This window comes from Hydra vulgaris, chromosome 07 (assembly GCF_038396675.1).
Source record: "Hydra vulgaris chromosome 07, alternate assembly HydraT2T_AEP".
NCBI lineage: Eukaryota > Metazoa > Cnidaria > Hydrozoa > Anthoathecata > Hydridae > Hydra > Hydra vulgaris.
In genome coordinates, this window is record NC_088926.1 from 37,511,142 (window position 1) to 37,531,118 (window position 19,977).

Here is a 19,977-nt window from a genome sequence, read left to right on the forward strand (position 1 = left end):
AGATAGTACTTTGTTAGGTAAGCTTATAGCTGGTAACCTGATAGCCCCAGATGCAACACATAACCTTACTTGTATGCTAAGTCTCAATAGAAGATCTAAATAGAAAAGAGTCCAATATATTGTCATAGGTAGGTAAATAAAGATAGTTCTGACAAACAAATTGATGCCCAGGTTCATATGATACAAGAAAGTAAATGATACAAGAAACAAAGGGTAATGATAACCGCAACTTTTCTTTTTTTTTTTAAACTAATTTAAAAGTTTTTAAAATAGTTTTAAATGTCTTTTAAATTAGTTAACGTTACTGAACTATAAAAGGATCTGTGAACTTTATGGAACCATTTCTGAAAAGATCAAAAATTAAATCAAAGATTGTTGGCACATGTAGAAAATCTAAGGAAGTATAGTAATAAGAAATTTCCTTTTTTATATTTTACGAAAATGTTGGAGTTTTAAATTAAAATGAAAGAATTATGAAGACGAATCTTTTATATTATTTGAAGCAGCTAAAATCTTGTGGCAGGGTATTCTCGCTAATCAAAGTTATAACTTTAACTAATATTTTTTACAAGATTGCCCGAGGGAATTTGTTCCTATTCTTTCATTTGTCGACACCATTTTATAAAGGATTACAAGTAATGAATGTAGTCGAAATTTAGAAAAAGCATCTAACAATTAGTAAACTGATAATTCACAACAGTATGAAGCTTGTTCGTCAAAATTAACAAAGAAATCAATATTCAAAAAAGACAAAAATCTCGAAAAAGTCCGATAGCGATTTATGTAGGCATAATGATCCATACAAAAACTCACAAAAAAATACTTGTTAATAAACTTCATAAACTTGGGATATCAATATCTTATAACAGGGTTATAGAATTATTAACACCAATAAATGATAGAGTTTTGAATTACTTTGCAGAAAAATAAATGGATTGCCCATTGTTTTATCCTAACCAGAATTAAGGGGTGTAAAGAGTTTATATTCAATCCAATTAAACACTTTTCAGTTAAACTAATACAAAGAGGAAGTTAAAGATAAACCGCAAATATCTGTACTCAAAAAAAGTTACCAATTCTTTATGCAACTGTTCATAGCCTGTTACATCTGACATGGCAACCTTAGCGAGTTTTATGCTTATAAAAACCACAACTTTCAACCGTTTATTTCAAAAGATCAACTGCTGCACAGTTGAATCAGAACTTTGAACTTATTTCAATGATTTGCACAGTCCACTTAAAAATAAATCAATAAGAGATGTACGAGAAAAAATCTGCGTGTGTTCTGATGTGGTGTTTACGGAAACTGTGCATCATTTTGAATAGCTAATTGTTTTAAAATGTCATTGTATTAGTGTTATTCAAAATTAAAACAACTCTGTTATCAAAACAATTAGTTTTAATTGAAATGTCATTAAATCAAGATAAGAAGCAAGAAAAAGTTTTGCATTTTTTGTTAAAAATTCTGGTGTATCAAACCAAACAATTTCTAAAGAGTTGCAGATTGCTTTGAGAACAGTGCAAAGCGTTGTTAAACGATTTAAGGACACTGGTACAATCAAAAGAAAATCAGGAAGTAGAAGAAAAAAAGTTCTGTTAGACGAGATCTTGGTAAAAAAGTCAAAGATGCCTTAGACAGAAAACCGGAGATTTCTATTCGAACTTTAGCAAATATTTTTAAGACAAGTGCTTCCACTATACAAAGAGTGAAGAGTGGCTATAAATCTTTTAAAAAGAAAAAAGTTCCTCATTGTGAAGAAAAGCAAGAAAACAACGCAATTTGTTGTTCAAAGCTGCTCTATAAAATGTAAAGTGCCAAAAAATCTTGTTTGATGGTTGACAATAAAACTTATTTTGCTGCATATTTCCGATCTCTTCCATGACACCAATATTATTCAACAATTAATTGCAGGAAACGGAATTCCAATTATAAATGCATTGGAATGCAAAAATTAAAAAAAAAAAGTCTTAGTTAGGCAAGCATTTTGTGAATGTGATGAAAGAAGCTCTTGTTTTGTGACTACGGGAGCAATTAACGTAAAAATAAACATAAAAGAATGTCTCGTGAAACGTCTTTTGCCGTTTTTAAGAACACACGCGGGTAAACCGTTATTTTAGCCCGACACTGCAATCCACCAAATTGTCCTGAACTACGTCCTATTGAAAGATACTAGGCTCTTGTCAAAAGAAAACTAAGGTTCAATGTAAAAGAAGCCAAAAACATTAGTTCAAAAATAAATGGATTAGTGCTACCAATAAAGTTCAGCCGAAGACTATGCAAAAGCTGATGTCGAGTGTAAAACGCAAAGTGCGTTCGTTCTCACGTACGAAACATCGCAAACTTTCTTAAGTGAAATTTAAGAATATTAATATATGTACTTTCAAAATATATATAACATTCAGTATCGAAATACAATAGTTAAGAAAATATCCTTTAAAACGTCCGCGTAGATTTTTTCTGGTACGTGTCTTCGTTTAATGTTTGATTGTTGATGGAGCTGTTGTATAGCAGTTGTTGATTTCTATAGCAGTTGTTGAATGCACTGAATATATTTTTCTAGTTTTAGATTTAAGACTTTTTCATAAGCTACAATTTTACAGAAGATTTATTGATATGGTTAGGTGCTGGCCAGAACCAACGCTTCATTTCACAGTACAATCTTGTAAAATGTCTCGGCCCAAAACAGCAATTTTTACATCTATTTTACGCAATGACAGGTTGCGATCGATTTTTAATTTTCGCTAATAGTAAATAGCAAATAATAAAAGGTATAATGTAAAGTCTACATTTTGACTTAGCAGTTTTGAATATATAACTCACATAGATCACTTACTAAACAAATGTAAATAATAATCTACATTTTCCGTAAAAATCTTGGAGGCCAGTTTTTTTACGGCCTATGTTTAAAAGCTTGAGTTCTTGTTAAGGTTATGAGTCATGTTTGCACAAAAAGTTATTCTTACTTTATTATATATTTAAATTATCGTTAGATTTTATTTCAGTGCTTGCATTATTTTGCGCTGTATTTTTTGCTAACTGATTGCCTGCTTTAGTTTATTCCATTAAGAATTACATATTCACTTTTGTAACTCTGAATCTTTCCTAAGATCCTAAAAAATGGGTCGAATTTTAAAAATGATGTTCATTGGAAGACCTGGTTTATAAGTGTTAGTATTGTCTACTTTATCGAGGTTGAACTGCTTATTTCTGAAAGAGATAACTCTCTAATTTCAAAAGAATCGGTTCGGTGTAGTTTTGCAAGAAACAAAACTGCACCGAACGATTCTCACGGCTTAAATTCGATTGAATTATATAAAGATCAATAATTCTTGCAAAATAATCAATATCAAACATCAGAAATAGCAGTACAAGATGCTCTGCATTTAATTTGATTATCGATTTGCACTGCAACTTTTGTAACTCATAAGGGGTCTGCATGATAGAAAAAGAATAAGAGGTTCTTAACTTTATACGGAGATCTACTGATGACAAGCAACAGGTTTCCACATGAAATAAAACAACTTGGATGTTTTAACATTTAAATTTTACACTTACTGTACAATAATGGAGCACGGCACATTACAAGTCCCACGACACAAAATAAGTACAAGATGTCACCCAAGTTTACCTAATAGGGTTTAAATGTTGAAAAAAAGAAAGAAAAGGTAAGAAGGCTCCGTTTTGAGTGCAACCTGCCCGATCTTAAAATATAATTTCGTGCATTTTTTTATATTTACTTATCAACGTTTTAGATTGCTTTTTAAGTTTTTAAATAACTGAAAAAAGAATCGTAATGTTAAGTCTTATTGATATTAAATTTAAAGTTTTTAAGATTTTTTTTTATTAAGTCATTAGGTCTAATTAAAACGAGATTAAAAATTCTAGCTGTAAAAGTTATCGGCATCAGACCCACAGCAACTAGGGTGGAAGCAGGGGCATTTCCCCCCAATAATTTTTCAAATAAATAATTTTGAAGAAATTGACTGAAAAAATGACTTTGACTTTGAATTCAAGTTTAAACATGCCAATACAGAATGCATCATAAGTATTCAAATTTTATAAAGAAAAACAGAAGCACCAAAAATACATAAAGGAGTCTGTTGCCGATGATAGTCGTTATTATTTTTCGTGATGATAATATCATCGGATAATTATAATGATCATCATCGTATGAATAATAATGATTATCATCAATTACAATTTTTTTTTATCAATTAGGTTCCGGGTTTAGAATTTTTAAAACAAATATATATTATAATTTTATATAAGTTCATATTATTGACTTGAATTTTATGCAACTTTATTGCTAATGGAAAATCTTATTCAACTTAAATATGATTTGCAATAAAGTTGAATAAAATTTAAGTTAATAAAATTTTAAACAATAAAATTGCATAAAATTTAAGTTAATAATATTATCTTGAATCATATTAAAATAAATCTATTTGTTTTAAAGATTGCAAACCCGGAACCAACAACCAATGTGTCTCATAATTAAATCCTTGGAGAATCAAGTTTTTATATAATAATGGCTTTGTGACAAAGTTTGTGGCAAAGTTTGAAACGTGGCTTTGTTTGAAAAGTGGCAAAGTTTGAAAAGTGGCTTTGTGGCAAAGTTTGAAACTTTGTGCTTTTGGCATTAAACCTGACACCAAATTTTATCCAATATTTCTTGAACCACTTATCAAATAATCAACACTATCAATAGCTTTATCAAATAATTGACAATACTCTCTGTTAATAACTAACTGGCAATTCAATAAAGTGTCATAAACAGAAAAATAGTATTGTTATTGGAATAAATTTTTAGAATCATCAACAAGTTATTCAAAAAAATAAATTAAATAATAACAATAATAAGTGAAAGCTGTAACTACTGAGAATCAGATGCGAATTACAATAACATAAGATATTGTAATATGAAGGCTAATATTAGTTTTTGAAGAATAATTCTTTCTTTATAATATCACTTTGTCAAACTATTCCAATGGAATCCATGGAATTTCCATGGATTACTTTGTTGGAGAAAAAGTTAAATCTACACATGCTTTTACAAAAGGATTTATTCAAAATTTTTTTGTGCTGATGTAGGTTGAAAAAAAAATGTAAATGTAAATTAAATGTAAAGATGAAGAATTACAAATAAAATAATTACTTATGTTAGTTAAAAGTAAAGCCTGTTAACAGGCTGGATCACTGGGGCCCATAGTTAGCCACCATTACTTGGGGCTAACTATTTTTGGGTACTGACTCTAACTCTGTTAAAACATTTGATTACTAAAAAAAATGTTTACAAACTATTTTTACTTTGCTTCCTTGTTTAACAAAAAATGACTGTACTCTTATCACAAGGGTTTCATAGAGTTATGTCTATTAGATATTGTATTATTGTAGATATTATATAACAACTTCATCATCCATAATCAAACTGTTTAGTGTATTTTTATCATGGTTGGTCATATTGTATGCATAGACCCAATGTTAAAAAATATTTTGATTTAAAGAATACGAGGTGTGATTGTATATGCACTGTACAGAACACAATCTGTTATATTTGTATTTTGAGTATTAAAGAAAAGTTGGTACAAGTTATCACTTCTAATGCCTAATGTTTTTTTTCTATGCATTGTATTTATAATCGTTATAATTGTCTTTATTTTCTGTTTTCATTATACTATATGATCACCAGACCTATCAAAAACTGGTCAATGTTACTTTTTTCCTGTTTATTTCACTTTTTTGTGTCTTGTATTTTAGCTATGTCTTGTTATTTTTTCATTCTTCACTTCGCCAAATTATTTTTGTCTTTGAAATTTTTGTTGTTATTTTAATCTTAATTAAAAGATTAAAAGTTTGGATTTTGGGTTTTTATGGTTCTTATTACAGAATTCTATGTAAAAGATTTCAGAGTTAAATTAAGTATTAGTCAATAATTTGATTTCAGTTGTACCTAAGGTCAAGTATTCTACTTCTTTGTTAGAAAATAATGTATTAGTGTTACGGTGATAAGTGCACACTTATCAAGTGACCACATCTCTAAGTACCATGCTTAGTCTATTTCTCTACACAGTGTCCTTGTTCACACAACTACATATTTTGGAATCATAGTTTGAATAAGGAGTATTACAATGATTATAAAAAATTACTTTGTAAAATTCTTTTACAAAGTAATTTTAAAATTAAGTTTTTTTAAATTACTTTGTAAAAGAATTTATATTTTTTGTTCCTTAGAAATTAATTAAATAAAATAGTTCTTATTTTAAAAGCAGTATGGGTAATACTTCCGCAACCCCAGAAATTACTTCAGCTGTTGGCTCTACTGCATTATCACCTCCATCAGGATGTCCAATGCATGAGATGAATATTCAGTCTTCTGGATGTCCTATGAATAATTCTAATAGTGAAGCAGACAAAATTAATCCTTTGAATATGGTAACAGCTATTTCTTACTTATATTTTTTAAAATAAAATTTTGTTATTGTTAAAGTTATTTAAAAATTTAAAATAAAATTGTTTTTATTATTATTTATTGACTCTTTGTTCTATATTATTATTTAAATAATCTCTTTTTAGGCTAAGTGTTGTTGCTTTAAATATTTGAAAATCTGTTTATTATAATTATTTACACAATTAAATAATAATTAAGTATTTCTTATGGAACAATGTAGTTATAAAATAGATAATTAAAAAAGATTCAACTAGTTTTACTTTTTTTTTGCAATTTTTCTGTTGCATGTTAGTTCAACATTACCAAAACCATTTTTTTGAGTGCATTTTATGAATGTATTTAAAGGAATTAAAAACCATTTTCTTCAGGAGAGTTTTGATTAAACTTTTGAAGCAGAAGTAGAAAACTCCTTCTTTGTAACCACTTTATTCAAGTCATCCTCGAAGACATACACTCTTCATCATTTCCAGTTACTTCTGGGTTAGAAATAAAATAGGACCCAAGGTTCTATCCTTGGTCCTATTTTATTTCTTATATATATTGAATCAAATATGTATGTGTGTGTTGGCTTTGATGCTCGTCATTCTGAATCATAAGGCTTACCTCTTGAACCACTGACCCTGTTGGCTCTAAAGTACGAAGTTTTTGTCTTTTTCAATCTCCTATTCAGATGGCTTTGTGATTCATTTGTCAGATAACCTTAATTACTTTCACTCCTTGATTTGTGTCTGACCCTAGCCTGTGCTCAGTTTCTGCTTGTTTATTAGGTCATTAGGTCTATTAGGCTCAATGCTGCTCTATTAGGTGGTTTAGATTATACTATGATCTTATTTAAACTTTTTCTACATAAGATTTTTCATCATATTTCTTACTACTACCTTAAGGTAATTATTTTTATGATTTCTTTGTGATTGAGATTGGTTTCTTTGGTCTCTCTGCAGAATTTATTTTATCAAAAATTTTCTTTGATAGAACTAATAAATTTCAATAGATTTCACATTTGTTTTCAAAATTTCAATTTTCAATTTCAAATTTGTCTTCAAAAATTGTCTTCATTAAAATCAATGCAAAAATGTCTGGTACTAAGGACTGTTATTTTCAAAAATAAAACTAAAACTAAATCTGAAAATTATGATAAGATGGTGTTAATTAAAATAAGGTTTAATTGTAATTTATTAGTTATAAGTATGTTTTGTGTTAGTGTTATAAGAATAAGTTTTGTAAGCATAAGTATTAGCGCAATTCCAACAGCTTCTTTTTTTCTTTTTTTTTCATTTCTTTTAACAGATTCTTCCTGACAATTCTAAATCTAAAGTGGCTGACGACTTGGGAATTCTAAATCTAAAGTGGTTGACGACTTGACAATTCTAAATCTAAAGTGGCTGATGACTTGACAATTCTAAATCTAAAGTGGCTGACGACTTGACAATTCTAAATCTAAAGTGGCTCATGACTCTTTATATCTTTATAACTTTGTGCCATGACAAAGTTATAAAGGTGTTTGCCATTATCTTATTTCTGATTCCATTCTCTAACAAATCTCCTATTTGTCCTTGTCCTATAGGAATACTGTTAAAAATGGCCCATAAATGTATTGTAAACATAGCTGGATCTGCTTTATCTGCCGTGCTTGAGCCCCTTTGCTGTTGTTGTAGAGTTGTATCTCTTTTGCTGCTCAGAGGAGCTATCAGTTTTAATTCCATCAACTATAACTCTTGTTTGATTCATCATTCAGCAAAGTCACATCCTTTTACTGTATCTGACCCTGCATATTCTAAAAACTTTTATTTGTTTTGTTTTTTTCTCCGCACTTAAATCTTTTGGAACTCTTTTTGCAAGTTTTTTTTATATTAAATTTTATATAAAAAGGCTCAGGGATAAATAAAAACTAAAATTACATTTTAGTTTTTAAGTTTGGGTTTTTCAAGCTTTACTCTATAAATATCAGAAAAAGAATCGTCAGTTCGTTTTCTTATTTTTATTTGTTAAAGCATCTTAAAGTTTTCTAGAAAAGTTGTTAAAAACAACATTGTACTTGACCAAATTTGTTAAACTCAATTTTAATAGAGATTAAAAATTTATAAGATATTATTAGATTGCTAATTTAATTAGTAATTAAAACTTGAATGAATGAGTTGATACTTTTAAAGTTGTATTTCACCCGTGTAAACTGACTTACATGAGTGTGGAGGTGGCTTCAGGTGATCACCCGCCAATCCTGCCGATGCCTATATATATATATATATATATATATATATATATATATATATATATATATATATATATATATATATGTGTGTGTATGTAGAGAGAGAGAGAGAGAGAGAGAGAGAGAGAGAGAGAGAGAGAGAGAGAGAGAGAGAGAGAGAGTGTTTTTAAAAAAAAAAATGTATTTTAAAGAAAAAAAAAATTTTTAAGGTTTTAAAGTTGTCTATTCTTACTATTTCTTAAGTTTTTCTTAAATTAGTTAAAATGTAAATAAAAATAAAAAGAGAAAATCACTCTTAATTATAAGACTTGGTTTAAAAGTTATTTTAATAAAGTAAAAATTATTGTTTTATTATTAGTAAACCATTTAAAACATTAGAAATTGATTTTCCAAAGATTTTTACAAAAATAATATGCTCAGGATTTAATCTGAACTTAATGATTTTTAGAAATGAACTTATTGTTTATTAAAATCAGAGATCAGAAAGTATTCTACTGTTCTATTCCAGACAAAGCTGCACTACAAAGTCTAACTTTTTTAAGTTTGGAGGGATACAAATGTTATGAACAAAAAAGTTAAATCCCACTGAGTTTGAAATAGAACACTATAAACATACCTTTAAATTTTGCAGAAAAAGAAGAAAAAAATGAAGAATAATGAAAGAAAAAATTGCTGCCCCATGCTAAACTTTTAGTTGATGTAGCAACATTCCTTTGGAGCAGCTGGAGTGTTGCTACATTGACTACACCTTAAATTGCTGACCTGACAGTGTCTGATGTAGGCAATTTTTTTTTGCCAAAATCAGAGTTTTAAAACTTAATTTTGTTTGTTATTTTAATTGAATTAAAATGGCAAAATAAGTACTTTCTTCAGATTTTAAATAAAGTAATTAAAATGGCAAATCAAATGTTTTATTCAAACTCTAAATAAAATGGTCAAAATAAACACTGAAAAATTAAAATTTTTTAAAAAACACGGCAAATTGTACATTTTATTTAAATTTTAAATAGATAAGTTAGATTAAAAAAGAAAAAGCAAACGTTTTTTTTTTAAATATTATTCAACTTCCCAAGTCTTCAAGGCCACTACAATACACTACAAGACTTCAACTACAGTAGAAGATTTTTGTGGTTACAGCCTTTTCTAAACACTTCGAAACACCAACCTTAAAGAAAAAGGCTGCTGCACGGAAAAAGCATGAGCATGGTACCGCTAGGGACGTGGTAGGAATTGAAATCAGAACTTCTCGCTTAGGAAGCAAGCACTCTACAAAAGTGATCGACCAAAACAGAAAAAAACACAAAACCGAAATAAACCGAAATTTTGGGTACTCTAGTTCGATGCCAAAACCAACATTTCTGTAAATATTTTACAGAAACTGATACTTACATTTTGGCTTGTCAAAATTAATTTTATTAGAAAATTTTATTTAAAAATGCATTTATACATTTGTTGTCGTTTTATACGTATATTTTAGAATTGATTACACGGGTTACACAAATTAAGACTTAATACATAAGTTGTTGATATAAGTTAATAGTATTTTCTCTGCAAAACAAGATCTTTTTAAGATATTTTGTGGAAATTCTTAAAAATTTTGTGAAAATTCTTAAAATTTTTGTGAAAATTCTTAAAATTTTCGTGAAAATTCTTAAAATTTTCGTGAAAACCATCAAATTATTTTTTAAAAAATCTCAATAATAACTAAAAAGATTAAAATAATAAAAGAATAAAATTTAAAATCTTACAAATTGTTCAATTTTTAGTATGTGTTCTAACCGAAATTCCGCTTTTTACAGAATTTATAAAAAGTACTAAAACCGAAATTTCGGTATCGGTTTAAATTGAAATTTCAGCCGAAGCTGATACCGAAACAGAATTTTGGTTGATCACTACTCTTCAGCTACACCACTACCGCAAACACAATAACTAAAATAAAAAAAAATAAAAAATTAAGTTCTAAATACAATAGTAAAAATAAAAATGAAAAAACAAAGGTTTTAATTAAAATATAAATAAAATAATACAAAAACCAAACAAACAAAAAAACTAATGCTTTATTCAAATTTTTAATAGGATAATTAAAAAAAAAAAAGGCAAATCATGGGTTTTATTTAAATTCTTAAATACAAACTTTTTAGTTAAATTCTAAACACATCAATTAAAATAGAAGCAGCAAAATAAACAATTTATTAATTCTAAATAAATTAAAATCAAATTGACATAACCAACTTTTTATTTAATTTTCTTATAAAGTGGTAAAACGCTGTATATTTTATAAATTTTTAAGCAATTATCCACTTTTGTAAGAGAAGTCAATAAACTTGGCCTTTGTTTTTCTGTCAATTTTATGCCAAATAATTATACATAGATTGATTTGTCAAAACCTATTTCTAAATTTTATGCCAACCTTATGCGAACCAAAAACAGTTTTAGGTCAGCTATTTTTTACCAACCTTAGTTGTATTAAAATATATATATATATATATATTTTGATACAACTTATGTATGTGCAAATTACTATTTTTTAATAAGAAATTGTAATTTTCACATACATATCACGTCTGCGTGGCAGAATGGTTAGCTCACAGAGTTTCTGAAGCAAAATGCTGTGGTTCGAATCCTACTACTGGTTACTTTTGAGGCAATTGCTTGGACTATTAAATAGTGTACTGAGTACTATTTGTGCTTTGATTCAAGTTTTTTAACAAATTTAAAAATGAGTTAAGTACCAAAAACTATAAAACACAAAAAGCAATTGTCATCACTAAGTCGTTTAAATCTATCATTCACTAATATTCATGGTCTTTAAAGTAACTTTTCTTCTGTTGAGTTGTATTTCAAAGTTCTCCACACCTACTTGCTCTATGTAAGACTAATTTGAGTTCTGTGATCTTTATGTTGATGGGTATCTTCATTTAATTCGTAAAGACTCCGAATTGTAAGGCCCACAACTTTTACCTTTTTCATTCTCTAACACAAATAGTCAACTCGCTTTTCAGACAATCCAAATCATTTACCTTTTCTACTTGACTTATGTCTTGTTTCTGATCCTAGTCAGTGCTCAGTTTCTCCCTTAGGTGGTTCTGATCACGGTTTGATCTCTCTAGAGCTATGATCTCATTCTTCTTCATCATTAGAATCCCATTATCACCACAACTCTCACAACTATCTTAAAGCTGACTGGGACTCTTTCTGTGATTTTTGTGGTGGCCCTTGGTCATAATCTGTTGTCTTTCTCCTGACAAATGTGCTTCTTATATAAATATTTGGATTCAGGCTTTTTTTGCTCAAGAAACCCATGTGGCCTTGATTATATAAAAAAAAAAAAAAACATTACACATCGTTCTATATTGATTGACCTTTCAAAAAGTATAAAGATTTTGATCTGCAACTATATGGATTTCTATATATGGATAATGAGGCACGGTTCCCACTTTTTTAAACAGAGTATTGGAATTGATTTTTCACTACCTTCCAGACTAGATAGAGCTCTTAAACTTTTTGCAGTTCTGTAGCGCCAATGAATGTGCATGTTAAAGTTGTTTTCTGGACCCAAGACACCAGATGGCTGGGTTATGGCCCCACTTTTTTGTAGCTAAATCTTGTGATAGATTTTCCACTACTTTCCAGACTCTAAAACTTTCAGCATTTGTGTAGTCCTAATGAAGGTGTGTTAGAATTGTTTCCAGGGCATATGACCAGAGGGTCCTCTATGGCTGGGGCACTTGGGGAGTCATGGCCCACATCATGGCCTTAAGGCTGGGGCACTTTTGTCAAAAAAAAAATTTTTTTTTAAGTATTTTTACATTAAGTAAAGATAACTTTAAAAATATTGTCTTCAAAAAATTTTTTTTGGTTTATATTTGTTCCATTCGGTTTTTGATTATTCTCTATTCAATGATCTTTCTTAAAATGTTTCAAAGTACATATGTTTATAAGATTTTTGATTTGCAAGTATATGGATTAGAAACAGTTATCCTTCTAAAATGATGCTTAAAGATGATTTTGAAATTGATGCAAAGTGGACATTTTTTGCTATAGTTCATGGTAAGTAACCACATGGTGGCACTGTATAACATTTAAATGCAAGTGCGAGCCCCATAAATGACCATATATTTAATTGTAATACAATATTTGACTGCAGTGCAAAAATATAGGGATTTTTTTTTTGAAGATTGAAAAAGACTGACAGAAATTGGGCACCACTTTAAAAAAATGTTTTCAGCTAAGTAGAACAATACCTGGAGCTATCATCAATTTAACCCAGAATCTATAGTTACTCTTTGCTTTAAATGAACAAGTGAAGATTTTAATACCTGGAGCTATCATCAATTTAACCCAGAATCTATAGATAATATTTGCTTTAAATGAACAAGTAAAGATTTTAACAGGCATGTTTTATTTTTCTGGTATCCAAAGTATTTAACCTAATTGGCAAATTAACATCAATATATTGAAATTTGATAATTTTTTTCTGTGTAAATATGATATGTTTCATTGGACTGGTATGATAAATGAAATTGACAATATTGAGCAAGATGTTATGGTAACATTTATGCACAGTCCTTTTAACAAACATTTCTGACCATCTAGAGCAGATGAGTGTTGGGTTCCAATTAACAATATAATTTGTAACATTGATGCACCTGTAACAACAACTGGACATAAGCATACTTTGACCGTTGACACATCCAAGGAAATCTTAATGCAATCTTGACACTTTATATTTTTTTCTTTTTTTTTTTCTTTTTTGTAAATACTTAAATAAAACAGAACTAGTAAAAATCAAAAAAATTTTTGAAGACAATATTTTCCAAGTTATCTTAAAATATATATTTTATAAAAAAGAAGTGGGGCATGGCCCTTGTGCATCGGGCCATGGACCCTCTGGTCATCTGCTCTTGAAATACTTTTAACATATGTTCATCGGAACTACATAAATGCTGAAAGTTTTAGAGTTTGTCTGGAAGGTAGTGAAATATCCATTACAAAATTCCACTACAAAAAACTACTTGCCCAGTCCTTAATGTCTTGGGGCCCTGAAAATCATTTTAACATTACCATTCATTGGCACTACAGAAATGCCAAAATTTTCAGAGCTCAAGCTAGTCTGGAAGGTAGTGAAAAATCAATCACTGTATTCTGGTTTCAAAAAAGTAGGGACCATGCCCTGTTATCTATATATGTGTAATAATAAAAGTTAAATTAATTTTTAAATTTAATTACTTTAATACAGATGCCTCCAGCTAATCAACAGCCGTCTCCTGGTCAACCATTCCAGTTAAGCACACATAGAGAAGTATCTTCAATACCAAAAGGTGGTGTTGAAAATCCTGAAAAATGGGTTTATCCATCTCAACAAATGTTCTGGAATGCTATGCTTAGAAAAGGTATGTCATTTAGAATACTATTGTTACTATTATTAGTGAAAGATCAATGAGATCTGTGAATGATTAATGAGTGAACCTTGCAAATGTGTTTGTGACCTGTGAGTGAACTAAGAAGTGTAACCATTAAGTTAATTTAGGTCTGCACTATGTATATAAGGTTAACTATAATATAAATCTGCAGATTTTATAGTGAGACATTACCAATATATTCTGCTGACTTTAATTGTATTTTAAGTGTGTTACTTTTTTTCTGAAAAAAAAAAAAATAATGAAAAAAGTATATATTTAATGTTGTTGGCTTATAGGCTCTTGTACTTTCATATACTAGCTATTTTATTATATGTGCGTAATGGTAACAACACTGCAATTTCTGTTTTATCGAATTTCATACAGTTCTAAAAACTCAAATGTAAAATCCAATTTCTTTAGAGCTCTTGTTATTTAAAACACAAAGCAGAACTACACATCCGTCTCATCATTTCAAAATCTAGAATATAGCTAAAGCTACTGATTTAAACTTTTTTTATGGACAAAAGGCCAAAGGTCCACATTTGTTTACTGTAAAAATTTTTAAACAAAGCTACTATGTTTTTTTTTCCTAAAAATTGATACTTTCAGACCCAGGCTTCTGGTGTAAATTTGGCTAATAATCTTTTGTTTGCTTTAGTAATTTTTATTAATTTTAAATATTAAATTATATTAAAATTTATTAATTTTAGTTTGTTCTTTTTTTCTTTTTTTTCAATGTAATGGTTATGTTATTTTATTTAATGAATTATTTTTAATAAAAATTTACAGATAAATTTATCAGTATTTATCAATAAGATATTTTTAAACATAAGATTAACAACCAAACAAAAAAAACAAAACAATGAAATAACATTTTTAACAAAATTTTTTGCAATGCATATAATTATCACATATTTTGTTTGCTTTTAAAGGTGTTAATCATTTATTCTATTGGTTCTCATGTCTGAAGAACTTATGATAAGAAATGACTATCACTGAAAAAATTTTTCAGTTTCATTTTTTATTGTTTTCATGTCGCATGCTGCTTTTAAAGATGGCGACGTTTTTTAAATGAAAAAGCAAACAATAACAAATAAAAACTTTTAAAGTGTTAATAAGATGGTTAATCTACAAAAGTCGGAATTTAATCAGTTTGTTAAACAATTTGAAACTCTAGAAAAAATTTATGGTGAACGTATAAAAGTGTTAGATGATAAATTAGTTACAGTAGTAAATGAAAATAAATCATTAAAAAAAAACAGATCTAGAAAATGATAAAGATAATTCTGCTGATCAAGTTACACTTAGTAGTTTATTTAAAATCAAAGATAAACCATGATGCGGTAGTGGTGTAGTGGTAGAGTGCTCGCTTCATAAGCGAGAGGTTCTGAGTTCGATCCCCACCACATTCCTGGTAGTACCGCCAACTCAACGAGAATTTTATAAGCAATTGGTAAACAAGCGTTTGAATTTGTCAAGTGGTGAAGTTAGTGACTATAGATATGGGATTCGGAGCAACAATATTGTCAAAATACCTATCCATTAAATATAATATATTTTTCAAAAACTTAAAAGAATTCTTTTTTTTTGTTTTATAATGAATATTTAAATAATATTATTGAATTATTTAGTTCTGTATTAAGTAACACTAGAAATAATAAAATACCTACTACACTAATACCACTGCAATTAATTCCAAGTAAACCATGCTCCAATGGAGTCAGAAAAAATACAGTAATGTCAAATAAATCTAATGATCTGTTTAAATTTTATTATACTAATGCTACGACTCTAAACAACAAAATAGATGAATTAAGAGCATTTATAAGTACTTACACACCTGATGTTTTTTGTGTATGTGAAACATGGTATAATGAAACATCTAATACTTCTATCGATATTATTGATATTATTGAATTATGTCTTAAATAGATGTGACCGTAAAAATGGAGAGCGTGGAGGCAGTGCATGTATATACATTATTGATAAATTTAGTTCTTATGTACTTAATTTAGTTCTTAGTACTTTCAACGATCTAAATATTGAAAATAATGAACAAATATGGACATGTATTAACAGTGGTAACCTAAAATTATTGGTTGGTTGTATTTATAGGCCTCCAAATACCAACGACACATTGAATGATAAAATAATCAGCACACTATATAATGCTAAACGTTATGTTGATAATAAGGTTTTTACTAACATATTAATTGCTGGAGACTTTAAATATAACACAACTTTATGGTCGAATGAAGGTGTTTTGTCTCATAGTCCTCATGCTTCTAATTTTATCAGTTGTTAAGAAAATTGTTATTTTTCTCAATGTATTGAAGAACATATGTTTCAAAAAGCTAATGGTACTACTAGTAACACATTAGACTTATTAATAACTGATGATGCTAATTGTATCAACTGTATTGAGCATAATGCACCTCTTGGCAACACAGAACAGGGACATCATATAATTAGTTGGTTTTTATTGTAAATGAGATTCAAAATAACATGTCAAATATGGTTAAATTTAACTATAAATGTGGTGATTATGAATCATTATCAACATTAATAAATAATAGGGACTGGTCCAATGTGTTTAATAATAAAGACTGAATAAAAATAATGAATCTTACGACATTTTTATAAGTCTTTATGATTCAGCCTACAATAAATTTATTCCTTTAATGAAAAGCAACAAGTCTCATAAATTATGGATGAATGATGAGTTAAAGTCACAAATAAAATCAAAAAACAAACTTTGGTTGAAAAACAAAAACTTAAATTGGTCAAATAGTGAAACAAAAGAGGAGTATAATCGAGCAAAAAGAGCAGTCTCTAAGCAAATTGAACAAGCTGTTCGGAACTATGAATCGAAAATAGTACAAAAAGCTGAATCTGATCCAAAATTATTGCATAGTTATTAAAAGTAAGAAAAGATAAAAAATTATATATATATATATATATATATATATATATATATATATATATATATATATATATATATATATATATATATATTTAACATCTTCGCTTCCAACAAAGCTGCAAGCAGCCACTAATTAAAATTGGAAGTTACTGAAAAAGAAAAGATGAAGATTGTAGAGCAAGATAACGATTGACGGACGACTTAAAAGATTGCAAATTATATGAATCAGGAAAGCAAGATGAAGTAAGCGAATTCCAAAGAACTGATGTTCGAGGAAAAAAACTAGACCAATAAGTGTTTTTAGAGCACTTAGGAACAGTCACAGAAAAAGAATGACACTTAATTGAATGACGAGAAACATGAGAATGAGTTTTAGTAGATGGCACAAGAGATGCTAGCTCATTAGAGCAGTGCCCATTGTAGTATTTGTAGAAAAGAGAAAGAGAAGCAACATTACGACGATGTGATAATGGTTGGAGGTTGGCTGCAATAGCAGGTCCAACTATGTTTACAATTCGATTTTGCACCTTGTCTAAAAGAGAAAGGGCATCATTAGAAGATCCGCCCCAGATATGGCAACAGTATTCCATACAAGGCCAGATTTGAGGTTTATAGAGATAGGGAATAGAATCCGAAGTAAGAAAGTGACAAGCTCGATAAAGAGATGCAACCTTAGCAGATGCTAATTTTGCAACTGATTTGATATATATGGTTTCCAAGAAAGATTGGAAGTAAGAGTTAATCCTAGAAGATGACGAGTAGGTGACACATGGAGTACATCACCGTTCATATTCATTTTTAAATTAGATTGAAGAACTTGACTCAAAGCATAGATAGTACTCAGAACACCGTTTAATAGCCCAAGCAAATGCCTCATTACTACTTCAAAAGTACAAACAGGGACACTATCCATGCGCAACATGGCACTGTTAATGCTTTGATATTTTTCAGCTGTTGATGGAATCAGCCTCTCTGAGAGCTACCACAGAGTTTGGGAAACCTGACTACCAGCCGGCCTCAGAACCATAAAACTGAGTTTTAGAGCTGTACCCTCATTAGGAGATAATAGAATGAGTTGCCTAGTCATAAAAACAGAGACACAAGCAAAACCCATGCATTGAGACAAGAAGATCCAGCATTCAACATCCTAAACTGGAAACAATGTATTAAAAATACATCTGCGCCAGCCTAATAGATGAAGAAGGGGTGCGAGGCTGGTTTTATTATAACGATTGTTATATTGGTTATATTAATACGATTGGAAACCACAATGGAGTATGTACAAATGATTCAATTGAAATTGTTAATATCTTAAATAATTACTTCCATTCTGTATTTATTAACGATGATTTTTGAAATCTACCATATTTTGATACACGCTGTGTGAATAAAAAGGAAAATATAGTTGTGGAAGAAAAAGAAGTACTTGATAAATTAATTGCAATTAATACGAAAAAATCTGTTGGTCCTGATGGTATTCATCCTTATTTCCTTAATAATTATAATAGAGTTTTTGCTCGACCATTGACATTACTTTTTAAAAAGTCACTATCTGAAATGTCATTTCCTAATATATGAAAAGAAGCTAATGTAACACCATTCTGTGGTATGCAAAACATTAGAAAGAATTATATCAGAAAAACTCATACATCATCTATCAACTAATAACTTATTATCAATACACCAACATGGCTTTTTAAAAGGCAAAAATTGTACTACAAATTTATTAAAGTGTATATAATTACAACTGGGTTAGCAAATAATAAATCTTTATACAGATTTTGCTAAAGCTTTTGATAAAGTATCTCACAGAAAATTATTACACAAGTTGCAATTGTATGGTTTGAGTGAAAGCATTATCAATTGAATAAAATCATTTTTATCAAATCTTAAACAAAGAGTGGTAATAGGTAATTCTTTGTCTAGTTGGAAAATGGTTCTTAGTGGTGTCTCACAGGGATCTGTTATGGGGCCCTTGCTGTTTTTAATCTTCATAAACGATTTGCCAACATTATTCAATCCATGTAAACTATACGTTGATGATAATAAAGTTATTGCTGAAGTTAATGATGTAATTGGTAAGCAATCACTGCAAGTAGATAATAAAGCACTGGATAATTGGTCAAAAGTCTGGTTGATGAATTTTAATTTTGATAAATGTAAAATCATGCACATGGGGAAATACAATGCAAATTATAATTATATGATGGACAATAATGGTAGTATTGAAACTTTAGGTAAAACAACTTATGAGAAAGATGTAGGTGTCATAATATCAAATGATTTAAAATAAGACATGCAAGTCAAGTCAGCTGTTTCCAAAGCTAGTAGTAAATTGGGCATATTAAAAAAAAAGTTTTAAATTCAAAAATGCTAACAATATCAAGTTATTATTTACGAGTTATGTTAGACCACATTTAGAATGTGTGGTACAGGTTTGGTTTCCTTATCTTGAAAAAGATATTAAAAATCTGGAAGATGTTCAATGTCGAGCAACTAAATTGATTCCGGAATTAAGGCACCTACACTACTCAGAGCATCTTAAAAAACTGAATTTAACAACACTTAAAGAGCGTAGAATAAGAGGTGATCTTATTCAAATATATAAATGGTATAATGGTATTGATACTATTAACTGGAATATTGCACCTGTATTAGCTTATTCTTTACAAGTATCTGGCCCTGCATCTCAGATAAGAAGTAATAAACATCGTTTATGGTTAAAAAATAGCAATAACTTTTCCATCAAATCACGCGAATAAACTAAATAAACTATCGCTTTTGTTTTAGTTTCTTAAACTTTGATTAATTTTTTTTTTTTTTAATGCATTTATTTACTGATTTATTTATCATATTTGTTACTCTTTTATGCATTTATTTACTGATTTATTTATCTTATTTGTTACTCTTTTCTTGTTACATTTAATTGTTCAATCTATAGTAATGACTGTCATAGATGTAACTTGGCGTTAGATCTGAACAGGTTCTTTAAAA

At 28.8% G+C, this 19,977-nt stretch overlaps 1 protein-coding gene across 1 annotated transcript in view; it reads left to right on the top strand.

Annotated features, from left to right (window-relative positions):
• The first annotated feature begins 2,088 nt into the window (after window positions 1-2,088).
• Window positions 2,089-19,977, top strand: part of LOC100208954 (holocytochrome c-type synthase) — a 32,654-nt gene continuing 14,765 nt past the window's right edge. The window contains exons 1-2 of the mRNA XM_065801789.1: window positions 2,089-6,433; window positions 13,898-14,051. Coding sequence (XP_065657861.1) covers window positions 6,272-6,433; window positions 13,898-14,051 — 316 coding nt within the window. The 5' untranslated portion in view covers window positions 2,089-6,271. The remainder of the gene's footprint in view (window positions 6,434-13,897; window positions 14,052-19,977) is intronic.